This window comes from Ailuropoda melanoleuca, chromosome 11 (genome assembly GCF_002007445.2).
Source record: "Ailuropoda melanoleuca isolate Jingjing chromosome 11, ASM200744v2, whole genome shotgun sequence".
Lineage (NCBI taxonomy): Eukaryota > Metazoa > Chordata > Mammalia > Carnivora > Ursidae > Ailuropoda > Ailuropoda melanoleuca.
Window position 1 is genome coordinate 11,565,535 of NC_048228.1, and position 17,464 is coordinate 11,582,998.

Here is a 17,464-nt window from a genome sequence, read left to right on the forward strand (position 1 = left end):
AACCCCCGTGCCCCAGGGGCCCAAGGACACACCTTCCCCCAGAGACCAGGTCAAGTTCATCCGGGGGTGAATCCAGCACTTTAATGTCTGCAGAGAACCATCAGGAAGGTGGGAGGAGGGTGCAAGGAGGGGGCAGGGGCACCAGGGACAGGTTCAGAGAGTGAGGGACAGACAGACACTCCAAAGACAGAGATCCTTGCAAAGGGAGCTGAGGAACAGACACTTAGCTACCAGAGAGGCTGTCCCACCTCCAATGGGGGTGGGGGCACAAACACAGAGGGAGGGGGGAGGACTGAGCCCCGGGGTCAAGGCAGGGTCCCCAGGCCCCACTCCAAGTGGGTCTCCCGGGTCCTTCTGTGGCCGTCTGCCCTCCTCCGGGCGGCTTGCCCTGGTGCCTGAGAGTCCTCGACCCTCCGATGGCGGAAACCCCGTGGGGGAGGTGCCCACCTGAGCCACGTAAGGAAGGGAGAAGGGGGATTATGGCTCCCACTGCTGGGGCAGGTCCACGGAGGCACAGAATGGTCCACAGGGAGTGTGGGCCCCCCCATCCCTGCTGCACCCACCCTCTGCCTGCCCTGAGGGGTCGAGAAATGCCCACCCCGGACCCCAACGTCCTGATACGCCTGGGCTGCCCGGCGCGGCAAGGTCACAGTATGAGGCTCCGAGGCACACAGCCCCCACCTCAGTTATAGAACACCTCGTCCTCCTCATCTGAGAGGGAGATGCTGTCCACCGAGGGGAGGGAACCCTGCAGATGGGCCCCACCCTCAGGCCCCACCCGCCGCCGATGCTGCTGTTCAGGGCTGGGGGCCTGAGGGCCAACTGCTGTGACGGGGGGCTCGTCGGGTGAGGGCCAGCCATCGGGGGAGAGGCCCGGGGAGGAGAAGGCCAGAAGACTGTCATCCCGCGAGGGGCCGCTCAGAAGACTGTCCTGCAGGTAGACGCTCTCCAGGTCTGGAAAACCGATGGGAGGGGTAGGGAGCGTGAGGAACGGAGTCCCAGACCCTGCTTCTCACCCTCTCCTGGTGTGTGAGGGCAGGTGAGGCCAGAACACTGGCCTCCAAATGCTGCTTTGTCACTGCCGAGCTGTGTGACCTTGGGCAAGTCACCGAACCTCTCTGAGCCCCTGTTTCTCCCGGGGTTACAGGGGTGGTGGAGCCGAGTGGTGTAGTTAACAGCAGGCTGCGCTGCCTGGCCTCGAACCTGGCGCTCTGAAGATGGGGACAACCAGTGTTCTTCCAGGGCCAACCAGTGTTCTTCCAGGGCCTCCGTTCCCTTCCCTCTCCTCACTGTCAGGGGGAGGATTAAGGAAGATAATGGGCCTGCCGCTGTCAACCAGGCCCCAGGCCCAGTGAAGCCCTCAGTAGTAACCCGGAGTTCTAGAAAGGTGGTTGGTAGTGCTTGGTTCAGATCCCGGCTCTGATGCTTCTAGAGTTCAGAGTTTCCTGGTGCCTCAGTTTCCCTTATTTGTAAGATGAAGATAATAACAGATAATAACACCTACTTCTTAGAGGTGTGGTGAGGATGAAGTGAAATGGCAGGGAAACACCTAACATGGTAAGCACTTCGGTCCCTGACCGTCACTAGGCTAATTCTCTCCTTTACACTTACAGCACTCACTGGGCAGTGGGCAGTGGGCAGGGCAAGGATCCCGCACCAACCCACAGATGCAGAAACCCAGGCTGAGGGAAGGAGGGGCCTGTCCGAGGTCACCGTGCGTTTGGTGCCAGGCACCCAGCCCCCGCCCTGCTCCAGCCACCCTGCCCCAGCGCCCGCCCGGCCGTACCCTGGAGCTGGACCATGTCCTGAGGGCTGTTCTCGAGGTGCAGCTCCTCGTCGTCCAGCGAGGACCAGGCGCTCAGTGTGGCCTCTGTGATAGCAAACTGCTCGGCAACCCCTGTGGCGGGGGGGGCAGTGAGACCCAGCTCAGCGGGGACATGGCGGGGGTGACTCAGTGTCAGGACAGGCTGGCACCCACAGCCTAACAGTTAGCTGGACGGTCCATCCAGGCCTGGCAATCAGAGGGCCCACTGGATCCCCTGTCCACCCCATGGCATTGCTTTGCTCTGCCCCAACAGTACCCATGTGGCAGCCCTTGGTCCCCTAAGAGACCCAGAGCCCCAGCCAGGCCCCCAGCTCCCCCCCACCACCACTGACCTGCAGCGAAGCGGGCCTCGCGCAGCTCGTCGGGCAGGCAGCAGTAATGCTCGTCCTCAGTGGGGGACAGCTCCCAGCCCGACCGCTGGGCACGCCAGCCCTTCCACTCGATGAGGTGGGCCACGCGGCCACGCGCCATGGCTGTGGGCTTTGTGATGTGGTCCTTGATGCTCTGCACCACCCCTGGGAGCGTTGAGGGCAGCTGGGTGACCGCTCTGGCACAAACCCGGCCCAGGGGCCCACTCCCACTACCCCAGTCCCCCAGGCCCATCCAGTGGCCTATACCCCACAACCATTCGATGCTCTGTACTCACCCAAGGACCCGTGTCCGCACGGCCCCTTAGCCACAAAACCCTGAATCTACCTCGGCAAGTCCTCCCACCCGACCAATGCCCGTGCCCACTCCACACCCTCCCCCAGCCCCAAGGCCGCACCTCACTTAGGTCCCCACCCATGTGGAGGCCCCATGCCCTCCCCACATCCTACGCCCAGTGTTCCCCTCCAGCTGATGCTTCTTCCCCAGACCTGCCACACCCCTCATTCGCTGTGACCAGGTTCAGACCCTTCCATCCCAGAAGATCCACTCAAGGATCCACTCAAGATCCACCCAGCCCTCTCCCTTTATCCATGAATTAACCAGTTCTGAGACAGCACCCCTTGCCAAGACCAGTGACAGCTCTGCTGAGTGGGAGACCTATGTGGGATGCAGCAGACTGGGAAGGCTTCCTGGAAGAGGTGGGCCGGGGTTGAGCTTTATAGGTAAACTGATAGGTTTGTAGGTGCATTGGACAGATGGAGGCAAGACTGGAGGCAATTTCAGAGATGAGGCGAGGAGGAAGGCAGGGCAGAAGCTGGCATGATTCCAGGACTGCCAGAGGTGAGATACGGGGGCAATACTAAGACTGGTGTGACAGGGATGGCTGGTGAGCCCATCAGGGGCGAGACTTAGAGCTGAGAAAGCCAAGCTGTGGACTCCCAAGTTTTCCTTCTAGCCCTGGGGAGCCACTGCAGGGTAAGGAGCAGAAGAATGACGGGTTAGATCAGTTGTTTAGGAAGGGGAGGGGCCAAGGTGGAGACGGGGCACCATCAGGAGCCATCAAAGGCATCCAACAAGAGACAGAACAGGGGCTGGGCGCTCGGGAGGAGGGCCTGAGGGGCTCTCGGGAGTAGACCACCTTGATGTGGAAGCTGACAGAGAGGGCTGTCAGGAATGGTTCCGCGTCTCTCTGAACCAGGGCTCAGCACACAATCCCTGGGGTCCCAGAGCCATGACATGAGCAATATTTAAGTGCGATGGGGTGTCCACAAAGGAAACGCGAGACATAAAACTGAGGAAATGGGAAAGATGGGGTTGAGGAAGAAGGGGGAGAACACCCCCACCCCCAAACTAGGAGTGCGGGCACCCAGAGAAAGTTCTGGAGGAGGTGGTTTGAGTGGCCCCTGCATGGCAGGTGAAGCAGGGGAAAGGGGTAGTGGGTGGGACAGAGTCGAGGCAAACGGGAGGGAGGGCAGCCCGGGCACTGTGGGGAGCTGTGAGGGACTTAATGAGATGTGAGCCTGAGTTGCAGGGAACAGAGCTGTGAGCAAAGAGCTGGCCAGCTGAGAATGGCCTGGAAGGTGTGCTGCAGGTGACCGGGGGCAGATGCTGTGGCGGCCCCGGAGACCCCTCTGCTGGCCTGCGTGCTCCTCTCCCAGCTGCTGTGGCCTCCCACCGGCAGCCCTCTCCAGAGCTTTGCCCTCAGCTGATGGGAGTGGCATCACCCACAGACGCCCGGGAGACGGGAGAGCCTTCCCAGGGGCCACCGCTGACCAATGGGGGAGCCATATCCACCCAGCCGCCAACCTCAACGCTCCCCAGGGATCAGGCTGGGACCGAGTCCTCCTGCCGCCCCATCTTTGCCGAGCTCCTTCCCCTGCCCGGTCTTGCTGCCCTCACGCCTCCAATTTGCCCTTGAGAACAATCCCTCCATAAATCACTCACATAATTCGTGTGCGGGGCTCTGTTTCTAGGGAACCCGACCCACGGTGGGGTGACAGGCAGACTGCCCCTGCCGCAGAGGCCGGGAGACCAGGCCAAGCAGACATCTGGAAGACTGGGGCCATGCCCTCATGGCTCGGAGAGCCCCCAGCAACTTAACCGGGGGCGGGGGGNCAGAAGCCAGTGTGGAGCATGGATCCGGGGAATGCTGGCTCCGGCAGGCTGCACCCCTTCCAGCTGTAGTTGGGCTTTGCCCTGCCCGCAGCAAGGGCAGCGAGGGCCGAGGGGGGCGCCGTGCTAAGCCCAGGGCGGGAGAGGGCCGACGGAACCTACCCACAAGGGATGAGGTGGCCAGAGCTGCCACGTTGTAGTTGCTGGAGCAGGACCTGGAGTCGGACAGGTAGCCGTCTGTGGTCTGGAAGCACCTCTGCAGGAAGGAGAGGAGGGGTGAGTAGGGTGGGGCAGACCTGCCAGAGGACATCTCCTGGCCACTACCGTCCCCGCGAGGCCCCCTCCCCAGGCCACCCTGCACACTCCCACAGGACCGTCCCACCCGCTGTTGTCATCAGCCCCCTCCCCCAGGGCTGGCAGGACTGTGTCCAGGCTGGCGCGGCTAGAGCGGGGGATGGGCAAAGCATGCTGACCTGCCAAGGATCCCAACAGAAATCCATCTGTTTGTCCTAAAACGAGAGGAGAAAGAGGGTCAGGCAGGGCCTGGCAGACGGTGCCAGCAGATGGCACAAGTCCTCGAGCCCCGGCTGGTGGTGGGGTCAGCCTTCTGCTAGTCCGTGAGGTCAGGCTCTGCCTACTCCTGGGTCGTGCCCCCTGGTGTTCCCTCGCCGCCTTGCAAAGGAGGACGTGGGACGGGGGGGCGGGCAGGGGGGGCTCTGCCAGGAAGGCGGCGGGCACAGGAGGGAGATCGGACCTGGGTTCGAGTTTTGACTCTGCCCTTTCTGCCGGGGTGTCCTTAGACTGGTGCCTTAACAGCTCAGAACATCACTTTCTTCCTCTGTAATGGTGATAAATGCTATTTATCTCAGGGGTTGTGGGGACGCAGATGACATGATGTACACAGTGTCTCGCATAACGCTTAGCATGTGGTATGTGCAAAAAAAAAAGTAATTAAATCAACTGGTAGGTTCAAGTCACAAGCTCTGGGGGTGGGGATGGAAATTATGCACCAAGATTTGGGGCCCCTAGCAAGTTCTTCCTAATGCATCCAGACGAAGAATGCCACTCTCTGGGCCCCTAGCTGGTTCAGTTGGTAGAGCACGGGGCTCTTGATCTCAGGGTCGTGAGTTCGAGCCCCATGTTGGGTGTAGAGATTGCTTAAATAAATAAACTTAAAAAAGAGAAAAAAAAAAAGAATGTCACTCCTTTACCCTCCAGAGGGCAGGGCAGGCTGCTAAGGGGTGGTGGGCTGGTCAGGGAACTTGTTATCTGCAAGGCTGGGTTAATTTCGGTGGAAAGACCGCCAAGGCAGGACTCTCTTTTCTGGTCCCAGTCCAAGTCCCTGGATGCCCAGCCCATTTCAGACCTTCATCCAAATGCACACCAAACCTTATGGGCTCTGAACCCACAGGACATAGCCAACGAGGGAAGATTGGAACAGTTCCAGCTCCCTGTGGGATGCTGTAGGGAACATCCCAGAAACCAGGGCCTAGGCAGGGGTAAAGGTGGGGATCAAGTGGGACCAGTTACCTTGCCAGTGACATGTTCTGGAGCAAGAGTAGGAGGGTGGCTGGAGGGCAAGTCTGGGTTCAGGGGGTCCGTGCCCTGGGGCATGGGGCAGTCCTTGTGGGCACTTGTGAACAGATCTGGAAATATGACAACAGGAGGAACTTTAAATGGCTCCCCACCCCCACCCGGCCCTCTCCTAGTTTTATGGCCACCCACTGTCCTTTTGTAGGAAACAGACCCAAGCCCACGGCAGGTGAGGAGTCCAGCCAGACCTCCTGCCTCAGTGGGAATTCTTGCCCATCTGACTGTTCCTCCATTTTCATTAATTCTAGCACCCACTCCCTGGCACAGCCTACCAGCTCTCCTTCACAGATGCCCTCCACTCCCATCCCTGTCCGGTCTCACCCTCCGCCAGCTCCACAACTGGACCCACGGGGCTGCACGTTGCAGGAGAAAGTCCCCGGCCTCACACAGGACACTGTCCAGGGAACGCTCTACAGGTCTCCAGGTCCTGCTAAGTTTGCTTCCCACCAGGCTGACTACCTCACGTGACTTTCCTTCTCAAACCTGCAACCCGGGGACCCCTGTGCCCACACCCTGCTGCTGGCTGCTCCCCCATCCCTCACGGAGGTCCAGGAGCCTTCAGCAGGCATTGCCCCATTTTTCCACCTCAAATCATTGCCCTGCCCGTATTTTGCACACAGCATCTGCTTTCCCTCCTGTGACAAACGAAGAACTGTCCCTACTCCAACCAAGACCAGCACCCCCACCCTGGGGACCCCCCAGCCTGACCCGCCCGCCACCAGCATGGCAGGTGCTGTGGTGCCTCTTCACTCAGGACTCTCACCTGCATCCCTGCTCCCCTCCCACCATCGAGCCCTTCACCCCTGGGTCAGCACCCCCCCACCCGCCCCCAAGCAGCCCCAGCATCTCTCATCCTTTAAAGACCTCTCAATCCCTGCTTCCCCTCAGCTCCCTGCCCACTCCTCTGCCCTTCCAGGCCACAGTTAGAGAGAGCTGTGCCCGATCTCTACTTCCTCCCCCCATTTTCTCCTCCATCCTCTTCAGGGAGCCTTTCCTAAGACTGCCCAGCAGGGGCTTCTCATCTTCTCCGGTGTGCTCACTGGCTTTGCAGCTGCACCAGGACACCGCCCATTGCTCCCTCTCCTCCTCCCTCCCCTGCAAGCCACGCCCATCTCGGGCTTCCCTCCCTGCTCCGAGGTCCGTCCCCCCTCTCTGCTCCAGCCTGGCCCCTTCCCACCTCGGGGTCTCTCTCAGGACATCTCCTCCGCGTGCGGCTGAAGCCCGCGTTTACACCTGCGGCCCTGACTCTGCTGGAGCCCCGACTGCTGGCTAGCTCCCCTGACGGATGCTCGACAGCCGACAGCGTCTCAAGGAAATCCAGGTCCATCTGCCTCCACTTCCCTGATTTTAGACAATGATGCAACAGCCCACCCAGCTGTACCAACCAAAAACCCAGTTTTCTCTGAGGGCTGCCTTCCCCCAACCCACCAACCAGAAAGTCCTGCCAGCTCTCTCTCCAGCCTCCATTCCAGACTGAGCTCTCCCCATCCCCGCCACTGCTCCCCACCTGGGGACACCAGCCTCTCTCACCTGGAGGCCTCGGGCCACAGGCTTCGGCTTCCTCTCCGGGGCCCGCAGCCCATCCCCCACCCAGTCAGACTGCATCTTCATGAAAACCTGCCTCTGGCTTCCTTCCGTTGCACTTGAGGAGAGCCAGCCCCTCACCAGGGACTCCAGGGGCCTGCATGCCAGCCTGCCCGCTGTTCAGCCTGCCCGCTGTTCCAGGCCATTCTGGCCTCCCTGCTGCTCCCCAAATGGCCCACTTGTTCTTGACCTTGATATGCCCTCTTCCCCGAACACCATCCCCAGATCTTCCTGAACCGTGCCATTCAGGTCTCAGCTCAAGGTCACCTCCTCAGAGATGCCCTCCTGGCCGCCCACACCAGGCCCCAGTCACTCCCCATCACAGTCAAGCTTCCTTTACAGCACCCAGCACCCAGCACCCTCGGACGCTTTTGTGAAGTGTCTCGTCCGTCCCGGCGCAGTGAATGTGAGGCCACGAGACAGAGACTGACCGTGGCGGCAGGAGTAAGCGTCTATTTCTGATGCATTCAGAAGTACTCGCTGGGCCCCGACTAGGTGCCAGGCACTGTTCTGGGCACGAGGAACACTGTAGCAAACAAGACAGGGATGGCTTCTGCCCTCACGGAGCTGACATTCTAGTTCATTCCTTCACCCAGTGAGACTCCATCTACTGTCTATACCATGCAAGCGTGTGGGGGCAGAGGTGGGATTAAGACGCCATCCCTGCCCTCTGGGAGCTCCCAGTCTGATGGAAACCAGCCCCAAACTCCTCCTTCAAACACAAGCCTGGGGGGCGGGGACAGTAGCCCCCACGAGTGCTTTTTCCCCGCGCCCCTTCCTGGTGTGATGGCACCAGACTCCTCAGCCAACCTAAGCTAACCTGACCGACCTAACACGATCCGGGGCTCAGCTTTCTAGGTGAGGAAGCTGAGGCCCAGACGGGGGTTCACCAGCTGGAGGCTCACAGCCCAGAGCCAGGGTCTAAGCCCTGTCTTTCTGATGCCGAGGCTCACTCTCTTCCAGAGCACAGGAGTTTTGATGAGTTCCTTGGGGGTCAGGGGCCACACAGGAGAGCTGAAGGGGGAGCCAGCCAGGAGGGGGAGCCAGGAGAGAGGTGGTGCAGACAGGGGAGGGTGGGGTGTGCAGCTTGCACAAAACTGTGAGAGACGCGAGGCGCAGGGGTGTCTGGGCCGTGGCAGGGAGGTGAGGCCTCTGCACGACACTGGTCCCAGACTGCAGCCTGTCCTGCCCTGGACACGGGCTCCCACCACCCCTCCCTGGCTTCGACAACCCGCAGGGAGAGCTGCAGAAGCCGCAGCATGGAAGCTTGGAGGGCTTCCTGGAGGAAGCCGAGGCTAGGGAGCGTCTGCAGGCTGGAGGTGGGAGGTGGGAGGTATCAGGTGACCCCAGAGGCAGGGCTGTGGGTGGTGGACTGAAGCGTCAACTAGGAGTCTTGTGACAGTGTTAGCAGGGAGGCGAGGACGGGGTGCTAGAGGACAGCTAGATGCCCCACTGACCCCCCACAGGCCTTAGGATTGCCTTCTCCTGCTTTCGCACACCCACGGCCCCGTCCCACGTGCTCTGCTCCAACTGGCAGCACCTGCGGCTCTTTCCGGGGGAGCCGCCCTCCGGCAGCCAGAGCTGAATTTCTGTTGCCCGTTAGCAGTGCCGGGAGTGCGGGACCCCAGACCCTTGCTCTGGGGGTTGGAAAACTCAGAGACCCTGCGGGATGGGTCTGCGGCCACCCCTGCAGGGCGACAGACGCTTTTGTGGCTGTCTCCTCTGCCCTGCTCTCTCCACTCCTTTGCTGGTTCCCGCTGGAGGGTCTCCCTCACATCCCAGGGGTACCCAAATCCTCATTTCGGGGTCTGCTGCTGAGGAAGCTGACCCAGAGACAACTGGATCAATCCCAGCTCGGCCCTTCACTACCTGTGGGGCCTTGACTTTACTGCTCGGAGCCTCCATTGCTTCATCTGTAAAATGGGCAGCTGACTGTCATCCTTCAGGTACTGCCTACCAGTAGCCAAAACAGAACAAAGGGGGCCCTGGGTGCCCCACTTCGGAAGAAAGCCACTATCAAGGGTGGGGGAGCCAACGCCCTCCTCATGGTGGTTGAAACAGGCTCTGTTACCCCAGCCGTCCACTGCCCCTCTGACTCTGACCACCTATTGCTCCCCAGAGGCCAAGTGAGGAGCTCTCAGACACGCCCCTGCAGAGATCTGGGATGCCCACAGAGGAGAGGCCAGTATCCTACCCACCCGCCCCACCCCGGGTAGGATGTCTGCATAGCCGGGGAGAGATGGCTGGGACTTGGGACGGGAAGGGGCAGTGGACCGGCCTGCCCTCCCTACCCCTGCACAGTAAGGACTGTGACTTTCTCAAGGAACACTAAGGAAGGGGCCATGTTTGAGTTTTGCTAGTGCCCCCTAGGAGGGTCGATTGCAGGGCAAGGGGACCCCAGCCGCCAGAGGCTGGAGGGTGGGCAACTTTAGCGGGCAAGGGAGCAGGGAAGGGAAGAGGTCAAACCAGGTCAGATCTCCCATGACAGGGGTTCTGCCATGGGCAGGCCCCCCAAAATGGCCCCTGGGAGAACTCACACATGTTCACCTGGGGCCCGTGGCCCCCTGCCACCTCATCTTCCACCACTCTCCCTCTTGCACTCCAGCCACACTGGTCACTCAGACGTGCCCAGCACACTCCTGCCTCAGGGCCTTTGCACTGGCTGCCCCTTTCCTCCAGCTGGAACTCTCTCCTCCCAGATAGCTGCAGGCTCACTCCCTCACCATAGTCAGGTCTCTGCTCAAGTGTTAGAACCTCAGGGAGCCCTCCAGCCATCTTGTTTAATGGCACCCGTCCTTTCCTATCTCCTGATTTTGTGTCATTCCATCTTTATGGTGACATTCCTTCCTTACGTTAGGTATCCGTTTCCTTGTTCACGGTCTCTCACTAGACCAGGAGCTCTCGGAGGGCTGGTCCCCAACAGCTTCATTCGCCACCATAGCCCTAGCACCTGCCACAGGGCCTGGCACATTGCTCATTAAACCTTGCCTCAACCTTGGGAGCCAGTGGCAGCCAAGAGAGACCGCCAGAGCTCCAGATAAATAACCTTGGTCACTTTTTCTCAAGTTCCTCATGCCAGACCCCAACATATCAGAGGAGAACGGGACCCGGAGAAGAGGGAGGCCAGCAGAGAAAAAGGCAGACTATGGCCTTCAAGTGTGGCCAGTCCCAGCTGGAGGGCCGAAGCGAATACTGAACAGGATGTGAGGTGGAAGTCTCCGTCTACACTAGACTGGACTTAGGATCCCTAAGGGACCGGAGAGTTCTGAGATTGACCTGGAGACTGTTACCGGCAGGCAGGTGAAGGAGGTCTGAATGAGCCTGTCGGAAACAGGGCGAGAAAAGGCAGGCAGGGCGAGAAAAGGCAGGCAGAGCCAAGACCGACGCCCCCACCTGCTGAACTCGGTGCAGTAACCCGGGAGCCAAGAGCAGCGAGGGCTGAGCCGTGTGCTTACACACGGGAGCCTTCAACACTTTTTGCTTCTTATCCCAAGTTGGGGCTGTGCGCCCCTGAGCTAGGCCTGCCCCCCCCCCGCCAGCTTCAGAGTCTCCATGCGTACAAAGACCAGGTTCTAGGCCCCTCAAAGGCGGTGTCCAAGCCGGGCGGCAGGGGGCACATCCTTCTGTGGGGCATGCAAGCCCCTTACTAGGTCATATTTAAGAAATAAAACAGAACTGAACAGAAAATAGCAGAAGCTACAGAGGAGTCAGGTTAAGTATTGCTTCATGAAGCTTCGGTTTCAATTTTGCACAGACCTGCATGTGCCCACACGAGTGTGTGCGCACACACCTGTGGAAAGAATGTTCTGAGTGTGTGCTGGGACGTGATGCGGAATATATGTATTCCTACGGCTTCTAGTCAAAAACGTTTGGAAGTCACCACTCCGAAGATTCCAGCGTGCGGAAGCAGGGGCCCGCCCAGTGCGGGCAGAGCAGTGCTGGCTACCAGCTCTCCCCGGGAGCTCTGCGAGGTGCTGGAATATTTGTGGGGCCCCTGGCCATACCTGAAGCTGCCGGCTGGGGAGTAAGGGGAGCTGAGCACTGAGGAAGCTGGTAGGCAGCGTCAAAGGCCTGGAGCACACGTGACTTGAACAAGGTCATTGGTCAAGGTGGACTTGGAGGACTCCTGGCTCTGAGCCCCTCTCCAGCTTTCTTGCCCACTGCCCCCCCCCTCAGTTGGGGTGCAGGAGCCGCCGCCAGAGCCGCCTTCTCCCCCTGAAGACTTTGGCCCAGTGATGTCACGGGCTGGTTGCCATGGAGACGTCAGGTAATGGAGCAGCCCAGGGTGAAATCACAGGCTGCTCTTCGCCCAGCTGGGACCAGCGGCCACGTCACCAGCAGCAACTGGAAAAACACAGTGTTTCGTGTGGGGTGGGGGCTGGGGGTAGCCTGAGGGGACCCCTGGCCACTGCTCCTGTGGGTGCCTCCTTCCTCCCCAGTCCACACCCTACTCCTCTGACCTCAAGGTCTGAGGCCCCTTCTCAGACCTGCCCCCTCCCCCACCTCCCCTGGCCACAGCAGTGACAAGCCTCTGGTTGCCCTGGCAACGTGGAGGGGGCCATCTCGGCCCTTCAAGAAGAGGAGTGTCACCCAGACGTCTCCTCCATCCCTCTGCCTTCAAGCAGAGCGCTCTTCTGCCTACCAAGGGTGCTCCCTGCCTTCTCACCCCAGCTCCTCCCTCTGCTTTAGAGTCCAACCACCCAGACAGTTCCTCCTGAGGTCTGACCTAAACCCTTCTTGCTGCAAAGCTCCCACCCTGGTTTTCTCTGCTTGTTCCTTGGGTGAGTCTGCAGCTCAGTCTCCTCTCTCCTACTTCTGAGCCAACTAGCCCCTTTAGCTGTTCTTTGGTGCTCGAGTCCCAGTCTGTTAGACACCGTGGTTGCCATCTGCCCCCAGACTGTCTCCCAGGGCTCTGCACCCAGGAGGGCAGGGAGGGCCACGGTTCACCCTGTTCTTTCCCAGCAGCCCAGAGAGGGTGAACTTCTTCTTGAGAGCATACAGTATAGGGCACAGCAGCCTGGGTCTGAAGCCCCTCGCCCTGCCCCTCCCTGGACAGCCGCAGGCCTCCCCTCGAAGCTTCTCAGGACCCCTGTGGCTGAGTGCACCACACAGTCCTCCAGCCAGCCGCCCACCCCCAAGGAGAACACAGCGGGCCCAGTGTTCCTTTCACAGTCCCTGCCCCCGGTGTAATCCTGGTTTTCACTGCCAGCCAGGGCTGTGGGCGTGCGGCACAGCCCCTGCGAGCCAAGGGCTCTCACCTGTGAGATGCGATGCCTGTGCTCCTTGGGGATGGGGACAGGGGACGGGCTGCTGGCAGAGGAAGAACCTGCCGCAGCGGGCACTCTGGAAACCACAGCTGCTCCGTCCATCCCCACTCCCAGACCTGGTCCTCTTTCTGGACCGTGGGACAGATCTCAGTCGGCCCTGGCAACCTCTGGCCCTGCCCCTTGGGCTAGCGCTCACCCTGGGGGCTCTGCAGAGGGAGGCCCCCAATAGTGAGCCCTTGGCGTCACTGATACAACAGCAGGCTATCCCTCTGAGCCTGGCAGAGGCCTGGCCTCGAGTGGACAGAGTGTCCTCCTGCTCTCCGGGACATGTGCTTAGAGGTCACCAGGCCCACGGTGGTGACTTCATCAATGAGTTGATGCAGCGCAAGGGGGTCCATTTCTATCCCCGACCAAGGACAGAGGGAGAGAATAGGCTCTTCTTCGGATCTTCCACACACATCAGCCCCTTTCTACTTCATCTGCCATCCTGGGGCTCAGTCTCTTTGATGAGCTATCCTAGAGCCCATCCTGCTCCAGCCTCACCTCCTCTAGGCAGCCTGCCTAGATTGGCCTCAGCTGTATTAGGCTACCAGCAGCCTCAATGAGCAAAGCCTGGCCTGCAGTGATGTGCTGCCACTATTTACTGAACACCTACTATGTGTCGGGCACTGTCCTAGGCCTTTTCATCCATTATCTCTTGTTTAACCCTCACCAAAACCCTGCAAAGCAGGTATCATTATGCCCGTTTTTACAGATGGGGAAACTGAGGCTCAGAGAAGTTAAATCGCTTCTCCAAAGTCACCGGCTAATAAGTGGCAGAGATGGGGTTCCAACCTAAACCAGCCTGAAACTCCAAAGCTTGTGCTCAAACCACTAGCCAGTGCTGATCTCCTCAGGCTATTTTTCCGTCTGTGTCCATGTCCTGCCTCCCCCATTAGATTACCCCTAGGGCAAGTTTGTGTCTCTCTCCTCAGTGAGCTCTCCAAGGGCAAGGCCCCATCTACTCTTTCCTCAGTCTCCCCCAGAGTCAGACCGCTCACTGACTCTGCAGGGACCAAGGTGAGACAGTGCTAGGAGGCTGGGAGAGGGCCACAGTCAGTGGGCCCTGGATACTGTGGGATACTCTGCCCAGCCCCTTCAGAGCTGGAGCTTTCTCCCAGACATGAGATGTCGGACCTTCCAGAAGAAAGACTTCAGTCCCCAATTCCTTCCTCACAAGCCCCAGGGCCCAGGGCACTGAGACCCCCATGGTGAGGCCAGGAGGTTGATGGGTTGGTTGGAGGACAAGGCTGGGGGTAGGTGGGGAGGTTCCAGCGCCATTGGCATGGGGTGGGCCCTGAGAGACCCTGGAGCTGGAGAGAGGGGGGTAGATAATAACTTCCCCTGCTCCGTACACATTGTCACCAGCTGTGGCAGCAAAGCCCTAAGCAAATACCAACCACAAGAGTTATTCCAGAGGGTTGCTTTTTTTAAGCACTGGCCATGCACTTGGTACCTCTCTCGACGAGGCACATCCGAAAGCAAAGGGCAGGGGCTCCCTGCTCAGGCGCTAGGCTAACACGGACCTGAATTCAAATCCTGCCTCTCTGTGTCCTGGCTGTGTGACCTCAGGTAAGACTCTTCCTGTCTCTGAGCCCCACATCTCCCCTCCCAGGGTTGAATAAGGACAAACTAGGCCAGAAGAGTAAAAAGGCTCACCCTGGCTTAGGATAAGTGCCCAACAAGCAGTAGCTTAAAAGTAGACGATGAGCGGGGCACATGGGTGGCTCAGTCAGTTAAGCGTCTGACTCTTAATGTCAGCTCAGGTCATGATCTCAGGGTCATGATCTCAGGGTCGTGAAATCGAGCCCTGCATCAGGCTCTGCGCTCAGCATGGAGTCTGCTTAGTTCTCTCCCTCCCCCTCGGCCCCCTCCCACTGCTCTCTATCTCTCTCTCTCAAATAAATAAAATCTTAAAAAAAAAAAAAAAGGTAGATGACAACACAAAATAGCTCCTGGAAACAACACGTGTTGCCTCACTCTGGTCCCCATCACTCTCCCTACGTCCTCAGCACCTCGAGTGCCTGCCATGAGGCAGCCATGAAGCAGGATGGGGCTGGAAGCTTCCTTAGCCTCCCGTTTCCCAGCCAAAAGGGTCTCGCTTAGCTATCTGCAAGAAGGGTGATAACAAATTTTAAATGAAAGAAATAGCTCAACATTCCAGGTAGTGGTCTGAGTGCTTTACATGAATTAAGTCATTTAATCCCTGCCCAGCAACCCTAGGACAATACTGGTATTGGTCCCATTTTAGAGATGAGAACACTGAGATACACATTCAAGGTTAAGTAACTCTCTGAGGTCACAGAGCTAGGGAATGGGGGATGGGAACCTAGGCTGGCCGGCTCCAAAGTCTGCACCCCTAACCTCTCAGGCCTGGCACAGAGAAGCGAACTGCCGCCCTGCGCTGGTGTGGGGAGGCTCTCCCAGGTGTGGCCTGTACCTGGGGCTTGGTGTCTGGCTAGGGCGGCCCCAGCTGGGCGCAGGTTCTGGGCTCGGCATCAGCATGAGGCTCACAGTCCCTGGCCTGGCTTCGGGGCTGCGTACCAGGCACAGGGCAGCCCTTGGAGAAAGGGGTGGTTATTAGCACTGGGTGCAGGTGTGGAGAGCAGGCCTGGAGCTCAGAAGCTCCTGGAAGCCTGCAGCTGGAGAGGAGCAAGTCAGGCACCTGGCTGCGGGCTGGGGGTGCAGTGCAGAGGCTCAGAACATGGGCCTAGCTTTTTTCAGGGCACTCAGCTCCCCGCCCCCCGCTCCATTTCCCCATTTGTAAAACGAGGACTGTGACAGTACCTACCCGAACTTGGCTAGTTGTGCCTAAAATGTTCCAACCAGTACCTGATAAGCCGGAAGCGCTCGAGAGTATCAGAGACAATTAGAGGGGGGTGTGCCTTCCACTTAGTGGTTCAGTCGCTGAGACCATGATTGTCCTCTGCTCCAGTGTCTTGTCCATCCTTTACTTTTATCCAGCTCGCCTGCTGCCTGTCGAGACTGTAAGTGCCGCCCCCTCGGGAAGGGGACGAGGTTCGAATACACACCTAGATCCGGAGGTGGCCCTCGGGAGCCCAAGCCACAGAAGGAAGGGCGAGGAAGGTCTATCCTTAGTCTGTGTGACCGCCAGCAGAAGGTACCAGCCCCAGGTGGGGGGTCTGAGGACCTGAGCACCAGCCTGACCTTGGCAGGCATCTCTTCCTGCCTGGCCCCTGTACTGTGTTCAGTGGGTCTGCGGCGCACAGGCCTGGGCTTGCTCCGGGTGTGGGATGGCCAAGTGACAAGGAAGGGACACGGTCACCGAGGAAACACCGGATCCCAGATCCCCAACACTCAAAGCCTACACAGAGCCTTTGGGTTTCTGGAGACACACTGAGAGCCTGTCAGTCTGAAGAACCCTACATACCCTTCCCTGTTAAAACTACCTTCCCCTTTGGCAAGCTGTCGGCCTCACAAGGGTAGGGGCAGTGCTGGACTCGTCCCCACTAGACACCAGCATGTACACAATACCGGGCAGACAGTAGGTATCATGCTAATATCAGCTTAATGAATGAATAAGTGAACGAACCTCACACAGCCTAATTCCCACCCATGATTCCAGCCCCGACACCCTCCTGAGATATCCCGAGCCACTCACCTGACTGTCCCGCATGGACGGGTGAGCCCCTTAGAGGCCAGAGGATGGGGGAGGGATGTTGTGCTCCTTGCCCAGCATCCCCCAACACAAGTCCCCCACCCAGGGCCTGCGCAGCCCCTCCCCAAGGCCTGTTCATTCCTCTACACTGAGTAAGTTTTGCAGGTGATGGGTGGGGTGGCAGCCCCCAGGGTTGGGGGTCAGTGGGTTTGCAGAGCTGGGGCCAAGGCCTCAGTCACCTCTACCCCCAGTTCCCCCACCTCCAGTCCCCCAGCTCTGTGTAGGACTCCACTGCCATTCCCCCAGGGCAGCTGCCTCCAACTCCTGGGGTACCACCTTGGGAAGCGCACGAGGAGAGCAGAAGCAGCCAGGGCAAGGCAGCTTTGAAAGCTCAGAGGCAGAAAGAAAGGCCCACCAGTTCCCATTAACATCAGCTTTCTCGGTCCCTTCCTGTCCCCTGATTGAGGATGGGGGGTGGGGATTTAGGGATGAGAGTGGGGGAAGGGATACCTTCCATATAACCTGTTCATCTCCATTAACCCACGGCTGTCGATGGGGTTCAGGGACTCTGAAGACAGCGCGTGGGGTAAGGGGACAGAAGTGGGGGCATTGAGCTGGTCAGGCCTATATCTTGGGGGCAGCGTGGTAAGGAGAGTCGGCTTGTTCTCCCGGGGCCGCCACCGGCCCTCCAGAGAGGCCGGGAGCAGCCAGAAGCCTCCCTCCCCTCCAGAGCCCGCGACAGGGGGCGTGTGGCTGTTGGGCTGGAAGCGACCCCGCTTCGGGCCACCTGCCTGGGTGTGGTTCCCAGCCGGGTTGGGGACGCGGCGACCTCCCCCTGCCCTCTCTGAGATGTCACCCCCACCCCCTGTCCTCCCGGGGGCACCGTGTCCCCTGGGGCTCGGTGGGGGCGGGGTGGGGTGCTCCCGGTCGGGGAAGGCCGGGTGGCCCCCCACCCCCACCCCCCAGGCTCCTCCGGGGCGGCCCCGGGCCCCGACCCCCACACGGCCGGCAGCCCCCTCACCTCGCGACACGCAGGAGCCCATCACGGGGCCGCCG

At 59.7% G+C, this 17,464-nt stretch overlaps 1 protein-coding gene across 1 annotated transcript; it reads right to left on the reverse strand.

Annotated features, from left to right (window-relative positions):
• Window positions 1–65: 65 nt before the first annotated feature.
• On the reverse strand, window positions 66–17,458 carry FAM131C (family with sequence similarity 131 member C). The gene is made up of 7 exons (XM_034672015.1): window positions 17,430–17,458; window positions 5,837–5,952; window positions 4,780–4,815; window positions 4,469–4,562; window positions 2,158–2,340; window positions 1,787–1,897; window positions 66–954 (listed from the first exon to the last, which is right to left on the reverse strand). The coding sequence occupies exons 1-7, from the start codon at window positions 17,449–17,451 to the stop codon at window positions 683–685; spliced, it is 834 nt and encodes a 277-aa protein (XP_034527906.1). The 5' UTR covers window positions 17,452–17,458; the 3' UTR covers window positions 66–682.
• Between the last annotated feature and the right edge of the window lie 6 nt (window positions 17,459–17,464).

What these genes read in the sequence shown, in the direction of transcription:
- FAM131C (XM_034672015.1), bottom strand. Translation starts at nt 17,451, where the DNA reads ATGGGCTCCTGCGTGTCGCGAG. An exon ending in TCTGTTGGGATCCTTGGCAG is followed by an intron (nt 4,563 to 4,779) that starts GTCAGCATGCTT and finishes TCCTTCCTGCAG; the next exon opens with AGGTGCTTCCAGACCACAGA. An exon ending in CGAGGCCCGCTTCGCTGCAG is followed by an intron (nt 1,898 to 2,157) that starts GTCAGTGGTGGT and finishes CCCCCGCCACAG; the next exon opens with GGGTTGCCGAGCAGTTTGCT.